Source organism: Monopterus albus, unplaced genomic scaffold (genome assembly GCF_001952655.1).
Source record: "Monopterus albus unplaced genomic scaffold, M_albus_1.0 scaffold50.1, whole genome shotgun sequence".
Taxonomy (NCBI): Eukaryota; Metazoa; Chordata; class Actinopteri; order Synbranchiformes; family Synbranchidae; genus Monopterus; species Monopterus albus.
In genome coordinates this window covers 3,241,914-3,263,846 of record NW_018127930.1, presented here as the reverse complement: position 1 = coordinate 3,263,846, position 21,933 = coordinate 3,241,914, and the positions used below count along the sequence as shown (strand labels likewise).

The following is a 21,933-nucleotide window of genomic DNA, read 5'->3' as shown; positions in this document are numbered from 1 at the left end:
TCTGTGAGGCTTTTCTCTGATTTTATGGGAATATCTTTGCCTTTTGGAGTGGTGTTCAAACTAAACAAGACATCTGTAGATACAATATCACATTAGGCAAAAAAATGAATCAATGGAATGAAAATATAATCCACAGATTCATTGATAGTGAAAACAATAAACAGCACTGATTGACATTCATTATTAGCTCAAATTACAATGCAATTTAGAAAGTAAAAGTAGGTTTTTATACTCAAAGCTAGTGAGTGGTCTCATCCCAACCCAGTTCCCTATAAAATATTTTCAAGCTATTTTGTGTTAACAATTACATTTTCAGCCTAGTACTTGTAGTTTTATATAGCCATAACTTTTGTAGGAGCATGTTGAATACGCTGGCTGTGAATGAAGGATTTGTGCCATGGAATTTTCCCCCAGAATGCAATTCGTAAAGCAGATTAGTTGCAAATAAAGGTGATTTGTTTAGATATGGCATTGGTATTTTGGATTTCATTGAGGTGTTCTCTATTGCACATAAAGAATTAGATCAGAAAGAGCTAGATATGAGCAACAAGATAAAAGGTGAACAAAGAAAAACGCAATTTAACAAGCATGATTTCATGGAGAGAACAGAGGCTGACTGAGTCAAACCCTTTTACTGTAGATCACTGATGATTCAATCCTCCAGAGATGTCCTGTAAAATGGTGTAAAAAACAGCTTTTTGTCATATGTGCTGTCCTGTTTGAAGTCTGTCATCTCATGACACATGAATGTTCAGGTTCATATCATTCTTTCTTCATTTTTGCATTTTAGATATTTTAGGTGGTGCAGGAGATTTTCTTTGAACAGGACTGATGGCAAAAGATACTTTGTGGGTTGAATAAATTCTTGTTGGCACAGAGATGTCAACTATTATCTTTCTTTCCCCTTCATGTGGGAGCCTTCTTTCATTATTAATTACTGCCCAAAGAGACCATTTAACTACTTGGCAAGGTTTACTGATTATTGTGTGAGGCAGCACTATGTGTCAGATTACGTTCAAATCATTAAAATAGCAAAGAAGATGAACAGAGGTCAAACAGACAGGGCGCTGCCTCTTGATCATTCTCACAGACCAGAAATCTTATAGAAAAGTAGCAACAGCCATGTGACGTTTTCAGCTGCTAAATGAATTCTTTTGGCAAAAGAGATATTTTAAAGCTGAATGAAGATTCAAACAGTGTTCCTTATTCATTCAAATGTGTAAAATACATCTGATTTGTTCTGTCTTCAGTCTTATCCTAGATTGTAGATTTTTAGAATATTGTCATATAAACCTCTGTATAAGTCACAATTACATAATTAAAGTAAAATCTGCCCAAATATTTATGGTTATGATTGGTTGTTTTTATAGTGTGTGGCTCATTTCTAGGGGAAGTGAACTTCACACAAAGCTAATGAATGGAAATTTCTTTTTTGAAATCCACGCTATGCTGATGTAAATGGATGGCAACTCCTGATAAGGTTAAAGAAACATTTTAGCCTATGAGCTTCAAGCCTCAGAGTTACTGAACCGCATACAGTACTCACTTACACACACACCAAGTCTATCTGCACTGAGCCACTATGTGCTGTCATCTGTAACTGGTTGTGTACTTTGTATAAACTGCTTCAGTTCTGATAGTCATTGCTGTTGCCGCATATCTGTTGACATGCACAAGTGGCACATACTGTAGGCCTAGTACCTAGGAGGAGAATGGTTTAGGGCTCATTATTTTGTTTTGCTTAAGTGAATCAATTGGTATATGCTTTGAAAATTAAACAAGTGAAAATCAGATAAAAAAGAATGTTTTTTGAAAAACAAAGAACTGTCTCAGTTAAACCATTAGCCTACATTTCTGGATTATTGTTGTTTTTGATAGACTTCCTTTTGCTTACAGTCAGTAAACAAATCCAAAACTTTACAATAATGCGAGCTGCTCTGCCACAGATGACTATGTTAACCATGTTAGCATGCAAACATTTGCCAATTAGCACAAAATAAAATTATGTCCTCATGGTGGCACTAGACAGAAAGTCAGTCAGAGAGTGAATCCTCTTAAAGTGAACAGGAATGTTCAACCAAACATTCATGGCAAATAACTGTTGATACACGTCACCCTGAACCAAAACATGTTAACCTGCTGTCATTACATTATAATTGAAACATCCAGGGGTTATCAAGGTCAACAGATTTCATTTATTGTGAACCTGTACAAAATAACACTGGTTAAAGACCGGACCAAAGCAATGGGCCAAACGACAAGTAGACGTAGCATCGCTAGAGCTGTGTCATTACAGTAGCATGGCTAAAATTGAAAATGATTTCAATTTTGGGTTAATTTACTTTCACATTTGTATACAGTGACAGTATAAATTCATTCCTTTCTCATGTGGTAACTACTGTTTAAAAGCTTTAGCAACTTAGCACAAAATATATATATTGTAGTGGCACTAGTCAGGATGGCAACAACATGAGTGAGTTTTCAACAGTTTTGCCAGTTCTACCTCTTTCCACCTATTTTGTGTCACTGCCTCCTCATAGATTACACCTCCTTGTTGAGAACTGCTCTAATCTGGCAAAGAGAAAGTTAGAAAGAGGAAGAGAGGGAGGGAGGGGTGGATGGGCAGAGGCTTCCTCAGAGAGCCTGGAGCTGTGTCTGTGAGAAAAGACTGTTACACTATCTCCACAGAACCCCCTAGACCAAGAAGGGATTTTATCTCTCAGTCCTCTGGGACTGGAAAAGGCAATAGAAAGTTATTTCCCAAGACGTTGAGCAAAGGAGTAGTAAGAGAAGAAAGAGAAATAAAAATGATAGGGGGGGAGGTGGATGAGGCAACTTTCTGAGCAGGATCCAGGATGGAAAATTAGCATAGGAGAAAAGGACAACCCAAAGCGGCAAAACACAAAGCAACAGCAAAACACAAACACAGCCAGTTGCAGTAACCCTCCATCCCACTTTTTACTTTCCACAACTAAACCGTCCACATGGCATCTGAGGTGCAACTGGGTCACAGTCAGCGATACACAGAGCAAGCCTCAGTGAAAGAAATGCAATACATAAAACATTTCACGACTCTAACTCATTGCCACCTTCATACACAACCTTTTTTGCAGTCAAAGTCACACAGAACAAACAGCTATCAAAGGAGAGTTAAAAGGCAAAGGCATAACTGTGATTGAACAGGAAACCCAAAAAGAGAGAGAGGCTTCAAAGAGACCCATGTGAGGGGATTCTGCTCAGGCTGGGGTTTTCTCTCGTTCCTTCATCACTGAGTTTATACAGGCACTGGCTGGGTCCAAATCACTCCCTCTTTACTACAAAGTGCAGTATATTTACAGTTTACAAGGTGTGAAAATGTTTCTGCTATATTAGTGTTCTCAGAAATTGCACAATGGAGCCCATGGTGTGTGCAGTGGAATGCATAAATCTCCGTGTGGCATCTGATGCAAAATAATGATCATCAGTAAGTGTCCAAAGTCGCAGTTTACTGCTTACTATCAATTACAGTCAGTTATTTAGTTTCTGTACAGAGTACCAAATAAGCAATTGGTGTCAGACACAGTCATTGCAGGTGTCAAACAGGCTATGTTTGTGTTTGACAAAAATTTCATTGATGCAGTTGGTCATGCAGTATTTCTTATGCTTTTCAGATTCAAAAATATGTCCTGACTTTACCACTCGTGTCTTTAAAGCCCAGTGTTATTTACTACAAGCAGCCAATGCAGATGTTGCTGTAGCTAAAAACATAATGAGAAACAACAGCTAGAACTAATCTCAGAATTTACCTGTAACCTGAGGTATTTTGGTTATACAGTATTTGGTGCTACTTCTGGGTTTGATCAATTTCCTTAACCTGTTGTAAGAAACTCAGCATACCTTCTTCAAGAATTCATGAGAGCTGAAGAGCTAACATTATCTCAGCATATTAACAATGGGACAGAACTTACACTCCAAATCCATTAAATGTGAGATCATGAAAACTGTTTACTTGGACAACCTGTGACCTGACTTCATAAGCGGAATTACCTGATACCTCAGAGCCCAACGAGTCGTCCACGTTGACCCCATCTGACCTCCTCCCTTCACAGACTTTATCAGACAACTTGCCTTCTTCCTTTGCTCCATAATTACAATGCCACTAGAAGACTTTGTCACTTAACCATATAAGTCATTTTGTGGGATCTCACACAACAATTTGATGTTGCTTATCAATAAAATTATGAGTCATAACAAGCTGCTTATATAAACCACCTATGTGGTTGAACCTGTCCAGTTCACCACATCCTCTGTGCCATCTCATAGCGAGGATGACATTGAGTGGAAGATTTACTGTTGCCACCAGCAGCGAGGTAGATGACAGGGTGCCATCTCTCTCTCCTTGTTCATCAGAAAGACAAATAGATGACAGGACTGAGCCATCCATCTCAGCTGTAATTATACACAAAGCTGATGATATCTTGTTGTCATACTTCCTGCTGTGCTGGGACGGGAGCTGTCGTCAGATGTAATGAGTTATGGTCAGCTCTTTCCAAACATAACATAAACGTCTTGCCCCTGCGCAATACCTCAGTTCTAGAGTGAGAAAAATTAATGTGGTGGATGTATCTCAACTGTAAATTACATTCCCTCTGATATCTGTGACAGAGCTCCATGACTCCTGTCAGACTGCAATTAGCACATTTTTGTTATTAATTATTTGTAAATGAATAATTTATTTTATAAAATGTCAAAAAATAGTAAAGACATTTCCAGAGTCCAAGATGATGTTTTCAGATTGTTTGTTCTGTCCAATGCACAGTCCAAAAGTAAAAGATATTTAATTTACAATGATATAAAACAATTAAAATCTGTATTTTTGAGGTGTTGAAAGAAGCAAATGTTTTTACTTGAGAAATACCTTAAAATATTAATTTATGATCAAATTATGGGCAATTAATTTGATGTTTAATGACTGAACAATTAATCATCCAGTTATTTAGGATGTCTCATGGATCCAAGTGTCATGACTTCCCTTACCAAAAAAAAAAGTACCATGGCAATACCATTAAAAAATTGGCATGGTAATTTGGTCACTACCATGATGGTACACTTCTCTTGTAATGCCATGGCACTGTACCATGATGGTAGCAACCAAATTACTAAACCATTTTTATGGCATTGCCATGGTACTTTTTTTATAACATGGTATACAGACTTTATGATTCACTTCACTATCGATACAGTACGGGAAACAAGCTACTACTACTACTTATAAGTGTTTTAGTAACCAGAGAGAGGCTGCTTGTTGTTTTGTTTTGTTTTTTTATTCTTGCAGCAGTGATATTCAAGTTCATGTGATGCCATTTCAAATGTGTTAGCAATACTTGACATGTTGTCAAAAATATACTCAATCACCACTGAACAAACATATTAAGTGGTGGACCAGAGCAGAAAGAACAATAAACAAATCCACCTGTCTTTCTTAAGTGACGTCTCATGACGTTCACTAGCCGGAGGCTTGGCTAAGCTAGGAGAGCTGCATGTTTATTGTCATATTATTAGTACATACAAATATTACTGTTTGTATGGGCACACACACACACACACACACACACACACACATATATATATAACATGTACTGTAATTGACAAAACTAGCTGGTTCATGAGGCCTACACCTTTGCACACATGCCACATTCAGTGGTACAGCTTCACCACCCATTTATCACACTTTAGAGGATTTTTTCATGTGTTCAGTGTTTACAGAAAAAGTGAATGGAAAGATCTTTCTGTGGGCCTGCTGTTTACACAAACTCAGTCTATCGGATGTTACATGTAAACAATGCACAGACCCTGCACAGTGACAGACAAAGGCCCAATTCAAACTGTATAAGAATTTAAATAAAACAATCCCATAGGGTTTGTTTTCTGCTCACCCCCACACTGAAGTGCAGTCTTTGGAAAGACAAGAAAAAGAGAATGGGTTAAAATTCTGTCATGCAGTTCAGCTCTCCATCCTGCTGTGGAAAACATGATTTGTTTGTGTCCTAAAGTCCTTGTGCACATGCATTTGTTCTTCTGTGTTATGGCATCCCAACCAATAAATTGTATATAGCATGTAAAAAGTGGTGTATATAATTCATAAATTGTATGCTATACAATGCATTTTGCAGAACATCCAGGCTGCATGTGCACGCGGCTCATGACCTTCTACTATGCTATGAGCCAGACAAGAAAAATGGCAATATATTTTGCAAGTAAATACAGTTGTTGGTATAGCAAAAAGAGATTTAGAAAGACTCCAGCCATGTAGAATCTCTCTACAGACTCTGACTAATTTCACCATTTCCAAACAATGAAAACAAAAAAGTAAAATTCCAACTCACAGCCGGTAACCATAAGAGAAACAGCAGCAAGCGGTGGCCTCCCTGGCTGCATGCACACTGCATGGTCTGATACTTGAATCTTTAAAAATTTAATATTCTCTTTCATCCTTGGCATGGAGTTATAAGCGCTTCAGGTTGGGAAGGGGGAGGAAGGGAGGGAGAAGGAGTGTGCTTTTTTTCTTCCCCTCTTTAGGAAACTAGATATATTTAGAAATAGGCACATTAACGAATAAAACCCCCAGTGCTAATAGACCACCCTGGTAATTCAAGTAATGAAAAATCAGTTGACAGAAAGACAATTAAGGAGGGATGCAACCTTGGGTGCAAAGTATTGCCAAAGAAATAACATTAGATCGGGTACTGGTTCAAACTGGGTGCTTAGATTATTTTAGAAGTTTACATATACCTGTAAATCAATTAGTATTGATTGGTTTCATGTGAACTGTGGGTAAAGCCTGTCTTCCACATTTATGTTATATAACTTTATCTAAGTTTGTATCAGAGCTCTGTCTGCATTTTGGTTGACTCCTCTCAATTCAAAGTGTAAATTAGTGAATATGACCCTTGATACTACACTATACAAATATGTGATGGTGCAGAAAGCTATAAGTCATATGTATCAAGCTGCTGTAACAGTGAGTTCATTTTCTAAATTTAGTGAGTTTTTCAAAACAGTTAACATTTTGTTGTTTTTTTTTTTTGTTTGTTTTTTTGTTTGTTTTATTGTTTTACAGCAATTATTTAAAATTTAGACAGGGACTAAAAATACTGAAAATTTTTTAGAATTTTGCAACTTAAAAAAATCTGCTTATCATATTATATGATTAAATGTTGTATTATATTTGTATATTTCTTTAAATGTGTTTATTAAAAATATTTTTTTAATAAACAAAGTTTAGAAAAAATAAATACATTTTTTAAAATAATGCTGTGCTCCAGCAAAAGGTCCCATAACCCTTAATCTGAAAAATCTTTTTTAATATCTTTAACACAGTTATTTTAATATTCTCTGTCAATGTAAAAATGCCTTGTAAGGCAAAGACAGAGATGTTGCTGAAGACAACAATAGGAATTACAGCTAAAATAAATATGACAGAGGATGAAAACTTATCACATACACTATTTTGATGCTATCTCCTTTAAAATGCTCACTTTTTGACACTGAGTTTGAGATATTTCAGGCTGGTTGAATGGTTTCACTGTGGACTGCTATGTGGTCTGGCAGCTCCTGTTTGCTTTCTTTTAAAAGTCCTGCATCTGAAGTGTTGGGAATGGCCTATTACATTACATAATTCATGCATGGAGCTTGTGAATAATGAATGTTTCTGCCCAGCTGATGTGATGCCAGAGACGAAACAGCACTGCTCTGTATCCAGCTTTGCATCATTGCAAACAAACCCTGATGCCACAGGTTGTCTTGTCTTTTTGCTTCTTTTACCGCGTGCATGGGTTACAAAGTGTAAACACACTGAATAATGAGATGTCAACATCATAGCATGCTGTTCTTCATTGTCTTGTTTTGTTCTTTCTTTCTTTCTTTTTTAGCCAATACATTTTTTACCCCTGTGCTGAGAACACATGAGGATAAAATTTCCCTGCAAAAACTGAGTCATCTTTTAATTTGTGCTGCTTCTTCCATTGAACCAACTGTCCATGTTAATGTTTTATCAGGCTTTTTGGGTCCATTCATCACCCTTTTTTGTGTGGATGCCAATGGGGAATCAGTCCATGGGAACTTGTTGTTGGTGACTGCATGAACCTGAGCTTTATTAATAGACAAAAGTTAGTGTGTTTGTGGTCTGACAATGTACAAGTGATGAGACTCACATTAGTTACTGAGAGACTGAAAGCCACAGTTGGTGTCATTAGCAGTGGAGCAATGGGCCCCAAACCAGCCTGGGGCTGCTCATCAGTAACTGTCACCAAGCTGGCTTCATTAGTCACTGTCCAGATGACAGGGGCTCTTGTAAAGGATATCTCACCCCCTGTAGAGAGCCAAGTGTCCTTGCAAATAGCCTGCTGACCCCCAGAACATTTCTGGTCCCAAGGGGGTAGAGTGGGGGGCAGTTGAAGATGGGGACAGGCCATGAGTGGGGTTAGGGTGTGCAGACCACAGGGCACAGCCAGGCCAGGGCCTCGCCTTTCTGGACAATTCTGAGAGCTAACCTGCCCCTGACCCCAACTGTACAATGACATTAGCCGATTGGTGACTCCTGCATGCTCTGATGAAACTGCAGTTTCTGCAGAGGAGGAGAGAAAGAGAAAACTCTGGGGGCCCTCTGAAGGAGAATGGAATACCCAGCAGTGACATGCTAATCTGCTTGGCTGATGATTAGGAGTTGGGGGATGGAGAGGTTGAAGAGGCAGGAATGAGATGATAGGGAGAAAAAAAAACATCTTGACAGCTTTTTGATGTCTCTGCCTTTTGATTCTGTCACTGTGCTGTGCTATGTAAATGACAGCAGTTCTGTCAGAGTGGAGGTGTCTGTCCAACATGTGGACGTGTGATGGGTGATTATACTTTGATGCTGAGGCTCTGTCTGGATCTTCAGTGGGAGACGATGCACGGGTGCTTTTTGATATTCATTTATGGGCCTCTTTATAAGCACATTCACTGCCATTGAACCACTGTAGCAACACTGATGTTTAGGCAGTCAACAGCTTTTGAAGAAAAGTGGATTTGAGGATAATCATTTGTAAATTACAAAATCCATTACCCATTCATAATATGGCTCATTTTCAATGTTTCTTATACACTGTGATTTGACTTGAGAGACATGTCAGACTACCAGGTGACTGGAGGGGCCAGAGGCAGACCCAAAGTGCCACTCAGGTTACTGAACACATATGTAAAGAAGCCGACAGATGCAGATTCTGTTGTCCTACACTTTGCCCAACACTCAGTTTTAGTTCTTGTCAGCAATCCTCTATTGACATGGACCACTCTAAAAATGTATTATCTTGACCTGATATTTTCTGATTTATTATATCATTATTATTATATAAACTATAAATAAAATGACTATGCACATGGTAAAGGTGCCATTCTTAGAGATGGTGTTTGATCCATTCACACACATGGCAGATTGTCCTCTGCATGAGAAGTAAAACATGTCTTAACGTAGCTACTGTAAGAGCCTGGGGAGAAGCAGGGTGGCCCAGAAAGTCTCGCTGATCGTTTGCACTTTAACTCCAAACATTATCTCATTCATGTGCCCCCTTTTTGTGCTCGCAACAAACAGCGCGCTCAATAGCATTATCATTACTGGAAATCAGTCATATTAAGCCTGCGCACTGTCACTTGCCCTGCAATCTCAGCTCTGTGCTGCCAAGCAAGCGTGGCAGGACATGTGAAATTAGATTTGCATAAACAATGCTGCTCTCTCATTTATTTATTTTCTCCCCTCTGCAGAAAGAAAACATAAATAAAAGATGCTGGCTGCTCACTGTGTACACCCCTGATAGCACATTGAACAGGTGTTGTTACCGGGGCTGGGATTTTATTGATGGCATTAATGACATAATGACCTCATCAGATGTAGGTGTGGAGGGAGGGGTACTGAGGCCAAAACAATCAAGGGAGAAGGTTGCACCTCCTTTGTGGGTCTTTCTATTTTAAGTCATTATTTGGCTAATGGGCTCATGACATCAGTGTTTTTTCTATTAGCAATGTTGAAAGGTGGTCAAAACTGGTGGTGAGTAAGTTTCAGCTGAACAATATCTGATCAAACCATTAACCGGCAAAGGCTCATGTTGCTGCCCACAACAAGACCTGTTTACAAAGAAAACAGGACATGAGGATTAGTCATCAGGATGTCTGTGTCACATTGAGTCACTATTGGCTTTCACCTTCTGTGCTGTTGTTTACTTTCTATTTCAAGATGCCATTATGTTTTTTCTAGACTTAAAACTTGAAATATTGGATTGTGTGAAGTATAGTCTGGAGTTGTTCTCTAAGTGTTGACATACACTCTTTTTATTCTTATAATGTTCAGACATCAGTACTTTAGTCAGTGCATTAATTATTTTTGAACCTGCACCCACGTCAGCTATAAATAGATGTCCACACAATGTAGACCATTCTTTTTAGTTTTTTTCAGATATTGTTAACAAAACATCAATATACGGTATGTATGCTTAAATATCATCCCCAAAAAGACGTTAAATTGTCTTAACTGTTATTTAAAGTATCTATCCTATAAACTGCTGCTAAATAGGGGACTGTATTTCACTTAGTCTGTATGGTTAACCAGGATTAACAATCTATTATCTTATATTTAATAAATGATGTATCAGTCAACCAGTTGTACCACCCCAATAATTTGGCTTTTTTTTTACATCAGTACTCAAAGAATTTTGAGAGGCACAGCTTGACTGGCCATATAAAGTAAAAAAAATAACAAAAAAAGATACATGCGTGTCCTCAGCTGAAACCCAAAAAATAAGAGCCTGACTGACAGCAAAGAGATCAAGCGTCTGTGTACGTGTTCCTCCATGCATAATAACTGTGGTGGTACTGTTTGTGTGCAAGCTTTTTTGTGCCCATGCATCTGTGTGTGTGTGTGTGTGTGTGTGTGTGTACAGTTGAATTAGCATGTTTCTGCTTGTGTGTGTCTGTCTACATATGTGTATGAGTTGGCCAGTGGAAAGATAGATAACTTGTGTGTGTCATTTTTTGTGAAAAGGGGTAATTGTGTGTGCTTGTTAATGTGTAGTCCAAGTGTGTGTTTGTGTGTTTTCTCAAGTACAAGAGCAAACTGCAGGCTGGGGCTTTGGCTGACAGCTCATGTTATAGTCTGCTGCCACAGTTCACCGAAGGACCCGTTCTCTACTGACAACACCCCCCCTTTCATCTGAAATTTCATAGATGCATTAGAGCGACTCAATGACAACACGTTTCTGTCCGTGCTGTAAAAAGCTCCCAGCACCAAGCAAACTTCCTTACTAAGTTACAAATTGGCATGCTGGGACTATCACTTCACTCATCTTCACTCATCCCATTGAGAACCTATTTTTTCTTATTTTGTCATTGGGAGCAGAAAAGCGCTTTTATGAAAACAACAAAACAAAAACTTTTTTTTTAATATGTACTTGGCATATTGTGGAGGAGGAACACTTTAACCTTGTATGAACAGTTTTTATTATTTATTTTTATTTATGTACAGTCTGAATAGGTTCAATATAATATAGAAAAAAACTGCCTACGATTCTTGTCTCTGAGGTGTGAAGGAGGCCCTGTTTTTTTCCCCCTGCAGCTGGGCCTCTTGTTGGGGGAAGGAGTTTGAAGAGTGTGTGCAGGGGGGTGTGGACAGAGAGGAAGAAAGTTAATCACGCTGGCAACAGCACAGGCTTCCCCTTGAAGTGGGAGACAGTGGTAGGAAGTGTCCAGATTTATGGTACTTCATAGCCAGCCATTGTAGCCACCTTCACCATGGCAGTTGACCAGTAGACAGAAGGGAAGAGTGTGAGCGGAGCTGTAAATCATGGTCAGAGTGTGGCTCAGACACACACACACACACACATTCAGGAGTATGCTCAGTGTTCACAGGCAGATAATGTGTGAAGGAAAGGCAGACTACTGACACGATAGTGCTGTTTATGCATGGAAACTTTGAAAATGTGTTTCTTTTTTTTGTTTGACATTTAAAACTCAAATCTTTAGTAAGTTGCATGATGCCAAGACCTACATAATTCACAATTTAGATTAAAAAAAACTCATCATCCATGCAAAATAAATAAATATGAAGTAGTCAAGGTGTGCTTTCCTCTGCCAAGGCCAAACAGTCAGTTATTTTTAGTTAATAATACAAAATGTTTCTTCATGTACTTGGATCTGAAGCTTCATTAAAATACAGCTAATGACAAATTTTTTTTCAATTGCACAATGCTTTTGTGGAAATGTATGTAAAATAGACCAGAACCAGATGCTTGTGGCAGTGAATCATAAGAAAATGGTACAACACAATGAATCATAAATGACAAACTGAGTTCCGACTCACCCAAGTATTAAATGTGCTGATGACTGGATGTTCAATAAACACTGAAAAAATGGTTATTGCTAAAAGTCAAATTGGCAGCAAATCATTTTGAGCAGGAGTGGCTTTGACCTATATTGTAAAAGTTGCCTTAAAAAAAGGAATCTGTGATTAATTCTGCATGCATGAATCAAAAATAAAAAAAACTTTATAAATTTTCACATGTGGTATCTGCAAAGAAAACTAATTTGGACTAATATTCCACCAAATTTCACCAAATGCTGCTAATTAAGTCAAATAAACAAAGGTCTAAATACTGTAAGGTGCAACATGAGCTCTAGAGTGTTCATCCAGACAAATGGCACCATTGTTACTCCTTGCATCCACTGGGCTAACTGGGCCTCCCATACATGGTAATGTTGAGCTCTGATACCTGTTGGACTCTTTTTCAAGGACAGCAAAGATGACTTAGGTTTAAAGAAGGAAACACATTATTTCTATCATATTCGCCACATCTGACTGAGCTATGATCTTGAAGGAAGTCACAGAGCAGATGTCCTGACTCCACTTCAGTATAATGTTCCTGTCAGTGAAATGAGTCTGTCTGTTTCTTTCAAGCACCACTGAGTCTATTTCCTTCACAAGCGGTCTGAGGATTGCGTAACCTGCAGCATGCATGCGTGTGCACCTTTGCAAACTTGTGTATGTAAGGAGGAGAGAAGTCTGAAAGCTCTACATGCTCAGCCAAACCCAAGCTGCTATCAGATTCATCAGTGCTTAGTGGTTGAAGCAGATGGGATGGCCTTTCGTCCTATTTTGACTGCTGTGCCCAAATGGACTCTGGCCTGGTTAGACCATCCATCCTTTCAGCGGCTGTGAGGCCCCCGCGCTGAAAGTGTGCTGTGCCCTCTGTGTACACAAGATCTCTGGCCTCGGTGGGGAATGTTTACCCAGCTGAAGTCCAACAGTGTTGCACTCTCTCCCAGCTGTACTGTACAGAAAGGGAAGGAAGCCACTTAGGATGTACTGACCAATATTAGAGATGTCCAAGTTCCTATCAGGTAATATGATATTTGAAAAGGTAATTTGCTGCTTTTAGATCTATGCATTTTTGGATTTATTTCATTTTATTTAATTTTGTTCCCTGTTTTTTTTTTCTCTTTTTTGGATAAGTAAATCTTACCACACTCAGTAATTTACACATTTGCAGATACAAAAAAAAAAAATACAATAAAAGACACCTGATCCAGCCAATCATTTATCGTGCATCCCGAATCTTTCACCCAAAAGAACTGCAGTGGGGTCACTGTTTTATTGTAGGTAGGGCTCTGACTGCAAGTCACAGTGCAGAAAGCGAAAGCAGGAGGCAGTACCAGCAAAGCAGCTCTGAGAGGCAAAACTCCAGCGTAAACTTCTGCTGCTAATGTCAAAACAGAATTTGTTGCTATAATAAATCTGACTGGGGGCCTTGGTTATCAGAGATCGTACATGATGAACTGCTTACCTGCTTAAATTCCAACCTCCAAGTCCTCCAAACTAAACAACCATCATTTGTTCCTACCCTCTGATATGACCCACAGGAGTGTCTCCTGATATTCCACCCCGTAATGTGGCAGGCGTACAGACCTTCATCGCCATGGTTACAATAATAAACACACTGTTAAGGCTATGGAACAGTCACAGAAGAACTTGGTTAGGTTTATGGAAAGATCATGGTTTGGGTTAAAATAAGTTCATTATGGTGAGAGGACCTTTGTCGTGAGGGTTATGATAATAAACATGAAATAGTCTTGGTTACCTGAAACAACACGGAGTATTTTTTGGAAGCGGGAAACAAACAGTAGCCTCCTGTGTCAAAGTCCTGAGTTTCGCCAGCCCACCTACCCATCTTGACCTTAGCCCAACAGTGGCTGACAGCTGACTGTCAGCTTGGTGTATCGTGGGCCTTTCACTCAGGTCTGTGGAGATTAGATTGCAGAATTTGTGAAAGTGTGATCACACTTGTACACTGTAGTGTCTGCACACAACAATCACACAGGAGACAGGTTGGATAAAAATAACAGTTCAGTTTGGAAGACTTACTGATACAAAAAGGACATCCTGAAGGTGACATTTTGATTTTTAAACCCTTAGAGGAACAGTGCAGAATACTTTTTTAAAGGCTTTTTCAACACAAACTCAAGTTTTGACATAGAATTTAGTAAAAAAAAAAAAAAAAATCTAAGATCTGAAAACAAAGCTGAACTGAATCCAGTTGCTTTCTGTTTTTTTTTTACCTTCCAGCATCACCCGCCCTGGTCAACTCAAAATGAATAATAAATATATAGCTGTTTGACTACACCTTCAACCCTTTACACTGCCATAATTCACCCTCTGAATCTGCCGGCTCCAGCAGCACAGCAGCTTCATCACCATGCAATAATGCCAGGCTCAATTGTAGGTAAGAAGATGATGCTCTTGCAGCGACAGTGATTTGTCTCTCTGCGCTAAAACCAGCTTCTGCCAAGTGGTGATGAGATTTATCGCTCTGTCTGTTTAAATGTATCCAATTTCACTTTAATGTGATGTTAAAGAATGATGCATGCCTGAGCTTCAGATATTCCCTTTGAGGGAGCCTCTTCTGCCCAGGGCAGCATTCACAACCAAGCATGGCAAGCTGGTGATACAGCTGATGTAATGTTCAATATTGATAACAGCCCTGAGCGCAATGGGCTCTGATCATTTAGGAAAATATTGGGCTTTTTTTTTTTAACTACCATTTCTTGGCCCTGCTCCTGGATTCATGCCATCCATCAGTTCAATTTGATGGGCGAATATCCACAAAGCTCCTATCACCTCTAACAAAATGGATTGTGAAAACTGGTGCTGTGTGAGGTGAAATGTGCTTTATAAGCATGTCATTCAAAACCTGTATTGTTTCTGAACTCTATGCTCTGTAGAGTTTAAGTTTACCATCATTAAAAAGAAGTCTTGTGAGTAGAAAATGAAGCCATATGTACCTGTAAACTTATTTGCTAAAGTGTCCATTGTTTTGCCTTCATGGCAAAAGCTTTGGCTAACAGTAATTGCTGTACATATGCATTCCAAATGAGACATTTAGGGTTTGCTAATTTCAATTTTACCTCCAAATAAAGTGGCTGAGATCATTTGGCTAGAAGGTGGGCTTGTTTACATCATTTGACTGAAATAAATGGAGGCCGGTGGTTGCCTATAACAAAAGGAAAAATACATTAAATATCTAAAACCACATTTAAAAGTGCTTCACAAAAACAAAGTATGAATATGTGATTTATATTTAATGCACACACTGGCATGGTCCTTATACATTTGCCCATACAGCTCTTTTTATGTCTATGTTTATGACCACATGTGCTTCTGAGTTTATGGTTGTCCTGCTTCCTGCGCCTGTGCGCGTCTCCAGCATTCAGTGTGTCAAGTCTTGTTGATTTCCGCAGGGGAAGTTGCCTCAGCGCCACCCTCAGACAAAACCCTGACCCTGGGTTTGAGGAATGTGAACCCGAGGCTATGAAGACCTTCCCTCGGGGAGAACAGCGCTGAACACCTAAGCAAACGCCCTAATGATCTCACATGCTTTTGTGGCCCTCATAGCACACCCTCTTCCTCAGGCTTCAATCAACTGCTCTCATAGAAGTGGGTTAAAAGAGAATAGAAATAAATACCATTAACCATTAAGTTGGCTCCTCTAGTTTGTTAACAGAATTTAAAACAAAGATGGGGGTGTTTCCAGTAGTGTAATTGTTTAAGTAATTCAAAAAAGTTGCTGGTTCTGGATTCATGAATTTGAAAAGTTTCCATTTACCTCTGTTTTATATACAGTATTTGTAAATTGATTACCATTCAGTTTTAGACCACTGGTTATACATAACAAGCAATTTTAAGACATCACCTTGAACTATCAGATCCTTAATGCAAATCTTTTTTCCCATCATTTTCTGTCTGTTGACTGAACAATTAATAGGTAAAATTTCAGTGTATATTTATCTGTACATTCTTAAGTATTGGAAACCATTGTCACTGCCACTGAAAGAGGCCATAATCACTTTTATGGATGAGCTAGTTGTGAATGGTCAAAGTACAAAGGAGACCAAAAGGCCGTTGTCTCATTTATCACCCACTTTAGGAGTGGGGTGGGGTGGGGGTGGTTGTCAAAGTAACCATAGCAGAGAGTATCATAACAGTGTAGTCTCTCATCCCCTGAGGCCCAAACATATTGCTTAAAGTAGGGGAGGAAACAAGAAAGAAAAAAGAACTTAGCCAAGAGATATTGCAATTAAGGGTATAGTCTAGATTCAAGGCATCTGTGAGCAGAAGTGTGAGGTTGAGGAGCTCCAAAAGAGCCTTCAGAGGATTTATATAGATGGAGGTGAAGGGTCAGACTGCTATTAATCATGGCCCAAGTTGAGGATTAAATAGCTCTGTGTAGCAGGCAGATGAGAGAAGTCGCTCTTGCCGAGGTGTTTAAAGGGACTGTCCTGTCTGTCTTCTATTACAGAGTGAAGGCCTGAGGCAAAACAGCCTTCTGAACCCACGACAAATAGGATGTCCAATCAATGCTCTTCCCTCCCTCCTCCCCTCCATGAGCATTTACCCAGTCAATTAGGTCACTTAACATCATCGTGCAAACATGACACCATCTGATGACTGATTGTTGTATAACTGGAAGATAGATGAAGGAAATATTCACACTAAAGAAAGACGTTGAGTGAAACAGTCACTCTTCTTAAGGACATAAAAACTGGACAGACATTTTCTCTCACACACCTAGAATCGGTGCTCAGTCAGATTTAACTTTTTTCAGTTTCTTTTGCACAGCTGCCTTTGATCCTTGATGCGTCATGCATTGCATTAATTATATATATTGCCTCAGTACAAATGTGGTGAACACCTTCAAGAGCTTAATAGGAGCAGGCTTATCACAGGGGCCTAGAGGAGGAGGCATATGTACAGCATACCCTACATTGCTTCTATATGCACCGCAGAAGTGATTTTACAGTATGGGGAGAATTGTGAAACCTGCTTATGCGGCGCTCTCCTTCAATCTGGGCCACATTCTTCACTCTCCTGAAACATCTACCTCCTCTGTGCATGAACATTTGAAAGGAGGAAAAGAGGAGGCGCACACAAGATGGATGTGGCTTGAAATAGGCAAACTGTCATGGCCAGAAGAGATATAGCACGACAGTGACAAATAATCTAGATCTAACATTGGTCTAATGCAGTGAGAGTTACGCAAATTAAGCATGCTGCAGCTCACTTTGAAGCTAAACTAGCAGGGATTATGTGAAGCTGCCTCAAAATTTTATGCATCTGCAATAAATTAAAAGATTTTCCTATTTTATGCCATGTTGGCAGATCACAATATGAATTTTATAAACAGTAACAGATGTGCACTTGAGAGTTTTGAGAAAAACACTATGTGATGGTTAACATTTTAGCTTGCACAATGTTCTTGGTATGGGTTTACTTTTGGTTTTGTCTTGCACTATATGAACTCACTATCTCTTTGTTAGAATAGGTTTATGATAAACATAATTTGGTAAAATATTTGGATATTTTTTAAAAAAGGTTTAAAGATGCTTTGTCTCATTTTTATCACTAATGAGCTATGTTTTTATGTTTATACTGTGTAGCGGATGCAGTTTTTCTTCATCAGTCTTAAAACATTTACAGTAAATATGAACTGGCTGGCAGAACTTTTTGTTTTTTATTTTTAGTTTTAGCTATTTGAATATCAGTGTAGGTCTCAAAGTTATAACTGTTCTAAAATCTGAATTTAGAAGCGACTGAATAGATTTGTTATCATAGTTGTAATTGTTTACAGTGTTTGCTTGTTTACACTGTAGCAACTTCTGGAGAGAGATAGACTAATTGCAGTGGAAACATCTATCTAGTGAGCCAACAGCCCTGGTTCAACAGGTGTGACGAGGTTACAATAACAGGAGATAAGCAGTGAAGAGGACACATAGCTGCTGCTCAGCTGAAAGGGCTTCACCTCCACCCTGACGAAAACTGTACATTTCAAATATCTATAAAATGGACAGTGTGTTCTTGTTTTTCTTTCTCGACTGCTGTTGATGTGAAAGTTCGTGAAAAGGCTCTTCTTTGTAACTGTGGTGTCGCTGCAGCTCGGTCTACGTTGGTGGGAGTACCCCCTGCACAGGTCCCCTTTGCAGCGCATACCCAGTAGTTGGAGTTGTTGTACATCGAGCACGAGAGGGAGAGAAGAGTGTGAGCGCAGCAGCTGAGTGAGCAAACACAGACAGAAATATTAGGTTATCTTCTGAGACTATCAGACATCGACTTGACACTTTTAACGCTTCGAGCCGAGTCCCGTCTACTCGAAGCGCCGTGGTCTGCTCGAGCAGCGGCCGTCTGCGTAAAACTCCCAACCGCGGTTGTCTCAGCTGGCATGAGCTAACCTACCAGACTGACATGGAAACCAAACCATTCCTGTCATTGGGTAAGTTTGTTTGTTTAATGACAAAGCCTCGCTGTGTTACGATTGTGGAGGTTTTGATGGGACTTTACAGGCACATTAGAGTGAAATATGACCTGGCGCTGCGCTTTGTGCCCGTTTTTCCATTTTGACAGCGCGTGGAGCGAGTAGCCAACTGCACCAACATGTTCAGAGATGTTGGCACGCTGCAGCGGATGTTGCCTTCTTGAATTTTACTAACGTGGACTTAAATGTGTTATTTTAGAAGAATCTATAATTGACTATATTGCATCTGTTGGTATGTGAGCTGATGACATTTGACTTTGATACGGAGTGACACCTCGCTCGGACAGCTGAGCGCAAACCTCCCGTGCGCCGCGATCAAATGTACTTATTTTAAGTTTGCGCGTTTAGGCTATAGCCTACATTTACGCCAGGTCCATAAGGAAAAGCGTAAAGCTTTTCTAAGCTTTCTACCTGACAGTTTGCCTAATAAGTAGATAGGACTGTACAAATTAAAATGTTTGCAACATGGACAAGCAGTTTCTTTATTTTTGTCGTTACTGAATAAAGTTAGTATTTGTATTGTGTTTAGATTGTGTGTTTTCGTAAAGTCTTGGTAACTTGGTTGGCACTGAAGCTTTAAAAAAGGCTTTAGCCCACTGTATGTTGTTTTTCAGCTGACTTGGTTGGTGGTAAATTTTGCTTCCGTTTAATAATAAATCAAAAACAAAGCAAAGAAAAAAAAGAATAAAATAAAATACTTATAGTTCTACTCAAACGAAGTAGCTTGAGTCATAGTCTGAGCGTCCTTTAAAACTGTGCTCATGTCCTATTACAAACAGGTCACATGGGAGTAATGAGGACCTCTACATTGTCAGAAGCCAATTTTATGTGGAAATGCTCAATAATCCACACAGAGGTCAGGGGCTGTAGAGGACGCTTTGTGAAAGTTAGTAAATCTGGCACTTTCTGCAGAGTGGAATTATTCACATTCATTTTTCCAGAAAGTAAAAGCTTAAAGGAAAGGGGGAGCTTTGCACAGCTGTGATGATTTTTTTTATATTTTTGAATTTCCAGATATAAGATATATATAATCATTTGGTTTATGAGTTACTTTGTTTTGAATTTAATCTTAGGTAAAGTGTTTTACTTTTATTAATGGTTCCTTTAATGCCAAATGCTGCTGTAAGCTTGTCAAAGCAGACCCTTGTCCCCTGTAGCAGACACAGTACAGAGCTGTGCTGTATGTGAGCCCTGTTATTGTGTCTGCTGCTCTTTCATGAGCGGTTGCACTTGGACACGTATCATCAGCTACCTGTACGCACCGGGGAGATTCACGGGGACTTCTGAGACACTGGGCGGCTTTCTTCTGTTTCAGGTCCTGCCACAACACCCTTTATGTGGCTTCCCAGAAATGCGCTAAGCCGCCAGTGTTACACACACTGACAGGGTGTTATTACAGGTGCACCGTATTGTGTGTCCAAGCTGAAAGTGATTCAAGTTTCACTCTACCTAAATGTGCACTAGACTAGCCTTTACAGACACTTGGCAGCAGTCTTATCTGAAAGCCTCTGTGGTTGGTGTAAGGCTCAGTACTTAATTGTTTAGCTGAGGAGGAACACTTATCCAGCAGTGTTGGATCGTTTCCTCTAAGCCACAGCACATGCTGAATCAGCAACATTTTCATCACTCATAGTCCTAATCTGTCAGCCCATATATGGCCATTTATATTTAAACTTGCTTTACCTAAGGTCCACTTGATCTGTGTTTGTTAATTGGCTCCATCAAGGACTCCGCTATCTGCAAAGTCCTTGAACGTATTGATTACCCACTTACTCAGTGCAGTTATCTGTCGTGCATGCTTTGGATTTTCTGACATACAACTGTTTGAGATGAGGGGAAGTGCATTTAAAATTATAGATCGGCTGTTGAGTGTGACGATGATGTCCCCTTTTGGCACGGTATGCTCAGTAGTGTATGCTGATGTGCCGCCTGAACCCCCTATCAAACACCGCCTCCACCTCTGACATTAAGCTATCGAGACTGGAGGCATGGCACTGAAAGGAGAATGTGTCCTTTTGTTAGAGCAATATGGGGCTGATCACAACAGTTTCAGTGAAATTAACAGAGTGACTGGGAAAGGAGAGGAGAGTGTTTGTACCGTGCTGTTTTATTGAAATTTTCCCTATCCAAAGAGGGGGTCTGAGGCTGTCATACAGATTGTCAATCAATCAGACACAAATATGGACCATTTAAATAAAACTGGCTTGATTACGGTTAGACAGACTGTGTGAAATGTACAGCCATCATTTATAATTTACAGGTACTGTAAGTAAAACAGTTTATATTGCAGATAGTTTTGGCCCTAAAGGAGATGTACATCTTTCAAAGATTTAAAGTCATAAATAAAAACCTAATGATGTTTAGAGAGAGACAAATTAGGCCAGTTAAGTCTAATTTAGACATGAAAAAATGATTACACTTTAACACGCATCATCTGTTTTTACAGAAGTTGTTTATCGGCGTTAAAGTAAACTTGACCAAAGTCTTTATGATTTACAAAGCTCTATAAAACAAAAGTTTCTCTTTTGATAGATCACAGTTACTTTCACACAGCTGAAAAGCGCCTGATTGCTCACTCCAAAGGTCTGTTTTACCACCTGCTAAAGAAGTATGTGTGTTGTTTTTCCTGAACCCAGTGGAACTAAACTGTTTTGAAGAACGTATGGTACACCCAGCATATATATATACACACACACACACACACACACACACACACACACACACTCCCGAAATCAATGAAGTTCATGGTCTTTGATGAGTGAGTGAGGGGAGGGCTGAGGGCTGCATTCCTTTTCTGGCAGTAACTCAGGAACAGAGGTAATACAGGGAAGTGGGTGTGTGTCTGCTGGTAGATGTGTGTGTGTGTGGTGATGGTGGGAGTGTGCTGGTGGAATTAGACTGCCAAAAGCATTTGGCCAAGTTTGTCTTTTATTGCCATCCAGTTTTGTGTTCCTGATGTGATGCTTTTGCTCCCTCTTTGAGAAAAGGGGCTGCAGGTGTCATTTTTATTGGAGGAGGTTTTATAGTGGGACTTAATGGCTTAAAGTGACAGGCCCCCCCCCCCTCTTTT

The 21,933-nt window shown here is 39.4% G+C and overlaps 1 protein-coding gene across 4 annotated transcripts in view; it reads left to right on the top strand.

The window, feature by feature from the left end:
- The first annotated feature begins 18,559 nt into the window (after window positions 1–18,559).
- The window catches only part of rxraa (retinoid X receptor, alpha a), a 96,915-nt gene continuing 93,541 nt past the window's right edge, over window positions 18,560–21,933 (top strand). For all 4 annotated transcript variants that reach the window (XM_020600967.1, XM_020600965.1, XM_020600966.1 and 1 more), the window contains exon 1: window positions 18,560–18,821. In XM_020600967.1, the coding sequence (XP_020456623.1) occupies window positions 18,794–18,821 (28 nt within the window). In that variant the 5' untranslated portion in view covers window positions 18,560–18,793. The remainder of the gene's footprint in view (window positions 18,822–21,933) is intronic.